The sequence below is a fragment of the Cyprinodon variegatus genome, unplaced genomic scaffold (assembly GCF_000732505.1).
Source record: "Cyprinodon variegatus isolate N-32 unplaced genomic scaffold, C_variegatus-1.0 Scaffold236, whole genome shotgun sequence".
Classification (NCBI taxonomy): Eukaryota; Metazoa; Chordata; class Actinopteri; order Cyprinodontiformes; family Cyprinodontidae; genus Cyprinodon; species Cyprinodon variegatus.
The window spans coordinates 695,993-701,992 of NW_015150689.1; the positions used below are offsets into that span (position 1 = coordinate 695,993).

A 6,000-nucleotide genomic window follows, 5' to 3' on the forward strand; every position below is an offset into this window, starting at 1 on the left:
TCTCAGCAAGATGAATCAAACTTTTTTTAGGGAATGATGCACCCACATAGAAATCTTGTTTATTAAAGTCCCGTGTGGTTGTTTATGTCCCCACTTGGAGTACTTCTGAGGGGTTATCACGAGAAGAAATGACTTCAGTGTAAGAAGCAAGGTCATGAATACTAATGTATGTCCTCACTCTATTAGTGTGCACCACTGGAACAGAACACTGCACATTGTTTATCAGTATGATTCAAAGTGAAAGGAAAAAGTGCCATGACTGATGAAGACTGGGAGGAATCTTGAGGGAGGAGAGGATGAAAGCGAGTGAGTGTCCCATTGTAATACCTGATGGGGCTGCAGCACACTGAGCACTATGGTGTCTTTGCAGCGTCTGTGGAGAGACAGCAGAAAGTGGAGGGGGTTAGATAAAGCCACACAGACGGCAGCACTCAGAGAACAGTTTTTGTTGCCTTTATTTTTGGCTGCAAAAGGACTGAGTCATCCACAGGTTTGCTGTTGATGCTGTAAGACATCATGTAGTTCTTTTGAGTCCATTGTCTTTACTGTCATCTTTTTGATTTTGTTCCCATTTGATATCACTGCCGGTCCCTTGACCTTAAGACCCCTTTTCTCCTCCCACCCTCCCTCCTGGGACAGTAAAGGATGTTACCTTACAAGGTCTATGACTCTCTCTCGGGGAGCGTCGCTCACCGTCTCTTCGTTTATGGCCAAGATCTGGTCTCCAGGGAGAAGTTTTCCAAAGGAGGGGCCGTCTGTGGATAAAATCCATTCAGTCAAAAACTATAGTCCTGTCTGACAGAGTTCCTCTGGTTGTACTCTGGTATCTCTTTTTTTTTTCCGTACATAGATGCCCACTAACCGGCAGAGACGGAGCGAACAATGACAGGCCTCTGACTGCCTGCTATGAAGCCGAAGCCTTGAGTTGGGTGACGCTTGATGGTAACCTGTCGAGCTGAGGGAGGACTTAGGGTTCCACTGTCCATACCATCCTGGCTCTCCTCTAACATGTCAGTGCTGTAGAACCAAAGCAAATTTATACCTAATGACCAATATCAGACCGATTCACACATCACTTTATGGCCACAATAATCTTCAGAATATTTGATGTTAACCCTTATATTATGTTGAAAAAAAATTACATTCATTATGTTGCGGGTCATTTTGACCCGCACTGTGTAAATACATGCAAAATAGTCAAGAAAACAGGTTAAACCAATAGCCAATTTATTTTAGATTACTAAAACATTTAGTCAAACGACAAACCATACAGTTTTAATTCACACACTTTATTTACGTTTAAAATGTTCCCTCTTCACAAATTTTTTTTTTTTTTAATTTACCTTTAAAATTCGCTAGTTACTAATATTTTAAACATTCAACAATTTTAAAGTTCTCCACATGATGGTAAGAATGTAACTGCTTTCTGCAGATGGAATTCATACATTTCACACAAGATGTACTTGTTTTACTGTCCTCTCAGGAGGGACAGAGATGGGATCTTCTCCTCTTCTCTTCACCCGTCTCCACTTTATGTTGGTTGGGTAGCTGGCAGTCTTGCCCTGGCAGCTGTATATTGCTGTGACTTTGTCCAGATTGTCAACTCCTCCTCTGGTTGAGTTATAATCCAGGATCATTTGTGCCTTCAAGTCCTTTTTGTGCTCAGAGGTATATCAGCTTGGATTATATTCATGATAAGAACCTTCTGTTCCCAACATGGTCAGCTTTCTTTTCTGAAGTTCTTCTCCAAGGAGGTAGGACATAGAGGTTGTCACAAGTGATGTTATGACTTGAAGCCCTTCACTCATATCCAGCATCACACACATCCCCTGATTCTTCTTTCCTCGAGGTAGCTTTCCAGTATATACTTGCATATTCCATGCATAGCTGGATTTTCCACCTCAGGCTGCCCATATTATGATATGGGCATTCTGAGAAATGCTGACTGAATCTCCTCAATTCTTGTGATTGCAAATCTGGTAGGACCAGGAGTTTTTTATCAAATTAGCTGATTATAGTCTGCATCAACTTTGGTGTGGTGATGTTGTCACACTTGCGGAAGATGATTGCCTCATTCCTGGGCTTTTATTTGTTTGGGGGATAATAGCAGACTCTTCTTCTGAATCCTTCTCATAGTAGGAGAATTGATCATGTATGTCAACAATAACTTTGTCTTCTGATTCTGAAATATCTTCTGCCTTAGAAGCCTCTTCCTCTGCATCACTATCCCAATACAAAATTTGTGAAAAAGACTACTCAGCTGTAATCCTTCAGGAGTTCAGTTTTTGGTGAGTTTTTTCATATAGATGACGTGAGAGCAGTGACAAGAACCAGTTTAAGAAAGTTCTCTCCCTTACCACACCTGGGTCTGGGTCTCAGAGGCAAATGAAAAGAATAAAGTACATCCAAGAGCCATTTTTATTTACCTGAATGGCTACTTACCCACATTAAAGTGTCCGGGTCAAAATGACCCACAACATCATATTTGTATACATACTCTGCACAGACACTCCACTACACATCAGAGTGACCAGATTTTACATACATGTTCATGAGCCCAGATGAGGAAAAGTCACCAAATTTCATGAAGAAAAAAAAAGGTTAACCAGTACTTTGATCAACACAAAAACTGAAATGGGTCAAATTGACCCTTAACATAATATAAGGGTTAAAGGAGTCGTGTGAGATTCCCCCCTTGTTGAGTAAATAATTTATAGAAGCAACTTCTAGTGTAAATACAGCTGCCAGTCTTTTCGCAAAACACTTTATGTTTTGTCAATTTTTCTTTGCTAGACATTTCATGCTCAGATAGATTGTTTGCAGGGTTTTATAAAGATAAGATGTCATTCCAAATTCTCAATAGGATTCAGGCATGTTTCCATTGCTTTAACATGTTTCAGGCATGTTTCCATTTAACTTATTTTTTTAATTTTAAGTCAACTTTAAAAAAGAAAAAAAGGAAGCAAGAATTTGTGGTGTTTTTTTATTTGGTTTGAAGCAAATTAACCAAGCAGGGCAAAGCGTCCTACGTCATCATCCACTTTATGTCGTCATGCATGGCTGTAGCAGGACATAGAGGCTGTAATCTAGCACTGACTACAGATCAGTGATGGAGGACAGTTTTAATCAATGTGCTGCTGTCAGGACAGGTGTTGCTACATCAACATGTCAGCTAGTAATGGTGCTGCTGCTTCCAGCTAGATCAGAAATGGCTGATCACTCACGTGAAGGTAAAGTTCACTACATTAGAGTTGATTTGAAAAGTGTTTCCATCTCTCATGTGGTGCATCAACCCTTTTGCGCAAAAGCCAAAAATCACCTCAAGTACTCATAAAAACCTTTTTTTTTTGTGAATTTAAGGGAGTTTATTCATCTTTTGGTGTTTACATCGAGTTTTACTAAAGCAATACTTTAAATTGTGCATTCGGAAAAGCTAATAGAAACCCACCTATTCTAATGCACACAAATATTTTAATTGAAAATGTGCGCTGTAGCTCTGGGGTATTCTTAGGGTTGCTGTCCTGATAGATTTTGAACCTCCAACAGGTTTTTTTTCCCCCAGATTGGCCTCTAGTTTCCACCATCTACCTTCCCTAGGAGCTTCGTAGCTATAGGAAAGAATCAGCACAATACGATGCTGCCACCTTGTCATGTGCAAAACCTTACTCATGTTTAGCATGAGTAAGGCCAAACCATTTCATAATGACTTCATTTGACCAAAGAAAACATCTTCCATAGGCTTCCTGTGCTCCATTCAGGGACATTATGGTTTTGCCACACTTTTATAAAGACTGGATTGCTGTCCACTTTACATTATGGTTTACTTTTGATTTCTTAGGTTTTGCCATATTCTGTTTTTTTTTTTTCCATTTGCATATTTGTTTGGTTAGTTCACTTTCTGCCTGGTGTTTTCTAGTTTATTACTTATTATTTTTAGCTGGTGTGGATTTACTGTTAGGATTCCTGTCTGTGTGGTTTGTGTTTTTGTGTTTGTCTCCCTTCCTCCACCAGGAGGCGCCTGGTTCTGGTCCGCCTCCTCACACACCTGCGGAGGGTTACCTCGTTAACGAAGTGCTCTTTAGCTGCTGACTGCCACTACCTTGACGCCAGAGTGTTTGCCAGTTTTGGGTACTCTAGCCAAGCTGAATTCTGCTGAGTTAAACTGAGTTTTTGTCAACCTGACTCTTAACCTTGTTATTTTGTCTTTGCCTCTCGGCAGGAAGTCATCCTGCAAACTGGATGTTCTGGACCTTCTCTCCCTGGAAGGATCATCTGAGCTTCAAACTGAGCTGAGGATTCAAACTGGTGGTTTGGATCCACTTTCCTCCAAGAGATCGTTTGAGCTTCACACTGAGCAAGGGATTCATCTCCACAACAACCCGTTCAAGTACCACAGGAAATCTAAGTGGCAGTTAGTTTCTCGGTTCACCTACAAACGACCGCATTCTGGGTAAACCCTGTCCGCCCTCCATCGAATGAGACAAACACTGGAGCACCCCACACCGACTGGAGTTAAGAGTCAACCACTTATCTGGAAACGTGAGTCTATTTCTCCTCTTCAAGTTCGAGAATCTAGTTTCCCACTGAGCCTGAACTAACCGTAGTATCTTCCCCTCACTTTCCAGTTCCGGTTGAGCAGTGTTCAGAGCAACACTGGATTCTTCACAATTCCCTCAATAAACCTGTTAAAACTTTCCCCTGGTTTCTCTCTGTATTGGTTTTTCTGTTTTTTGGGTCAGACCATAGTTAAATCATGACATTTACTTTTAACAGTAGTGATGAATTGGTTCTATTTGTTTTCTCCTTGTGTTTTTCCTTGTTTATTTTTTCTAATAGTCATCCAGAGCTCTCAAAGCTCCCACTTAATTGGTAGATTCCATGCACCTGTGTTTCTTCATTTCTTCTCTCGTTTGCACCTGTTTTCCCCATCATTTAAGCCTTTAGTTTGTTGTCAATTATCATCTGTTTCTCAGTTTATCTCCGTGTCATCTCATCTGTTTTGCTGTTCTTCTACCTCATACAAGAACCTATGATGTGGCTTCCAAGTGTCAGTTTGCATTTTGGTCTGAAACAACAGATTATGACAATGTCTAAATAATTGTTTTCCTGTCAAATCAATCTTACTTCCCTAATTGTATTGTTTATGACTTTTTGGCTGTGTTCCTTGGTCTGGATGATACTTCTTCTCCTCTAATAAACCTCAAAGACCCTTAAAGAAGGGCTTTATTCAGGGTGAGATTAAATTATATGCAGGTTGATTTAATTATCAGTCTTCTGAAAGCATGTGGTCCTCTATAATTTATTCAACAGCATTAAAGTAAAAAATAATTTTAGATTTTAACTGTAATAAAAATTTGGAAAGCAGCCATTGTTTTTGTTTTCTTCAACAATTGTGCACCACTTTTTATTTGACTTTTTATTTGACTTTAATACAAATAAAATACAGTAATATTGGTGGTCATAAAGTGGTAATATTTGAGTTTAGAAAGCAGGATTATTTTTTTGCAAATCGCTAATATAATGCCAAGAAACAGAGGAAAAAAGCCCATCCCGATCTACTAATATTCTTGCAAATTCCATACCTTTCACATGCGTTAGTGTGTCCATCCTGGACCTTGGCCATTCCCCGAGAGGAGGGAGCAACATGGGAGAAGGTTCAGCTGCAAATGCTGTTCTCTGTGTCCCAATCATTCACTTGTTCACTGAAAAGAAATCAAGCAGATATAAAAAAAGGCGGAAGGTAAGACAAAGTTTGGCTTTCTTTCTTCACAAAATAAACTAAAGTAGAAAAAGACAAAAAACAGACAAACAACAAAACAGAGTTGAGTATGTTTTGAAAGATTTGCCTGAAGTATCTGGCAGCAAAACCCACAATTATGAAGAACCTGTAGAACACAGAGGATGTAACACATTAAGGTCTCTCAATCTGACAGTTTCTGCCTGCGTGGACTACACAAATGCTGTGAACCACACATGCTCTTTTACAGATGCCTGCGTGGG

At 39.8% G+C, this 6,000-nt stretch overlaps 1 protein-coding gene across 3 annotated transcripts in view; it reads right to left on the reverse strand.

Annotated features, from left to right (window-relative positions):
* The window catches only part of frmpd3 (FERM and PDZ domain containing 3), a 31,061-nt gene extending 25,357 nt beyond the window's left edge, over positions 1 to 5,704 (reverse strand). For 2 of the 3 annotated variants that reach the window (XM_015381535.1, XM_015381533.1), the window contains exons 1-4: positions 5,583 to 5,704; positions 863 to 1,017; positions 653 to 755; positions 328 to 373 (exon numbers count right to left, since the gene is read on the reverse strand). In XM_015381535.1, the coding sequence (XP_015237021.1) occupies positions 328 to 373; positions 653 to 755; positions 863 to 1,017; positions 5,583 to 5,623 (345 nt within the window). In that variant the 5' untranslated portion in view covers positions 5,624 to 5,704. Of the gene's footprint in view, positions 1 to 327; positions 374 to 652; positions 756 to 862; positions 1,018 to 5,582 lie in introns of those variants that run through there. The other variant, XM_015381534.1, reaches the window with a different exon arrangement.
* Between the last annotated feature and the right edge of the window lie 296 nt (positions 5,705 to 6,000).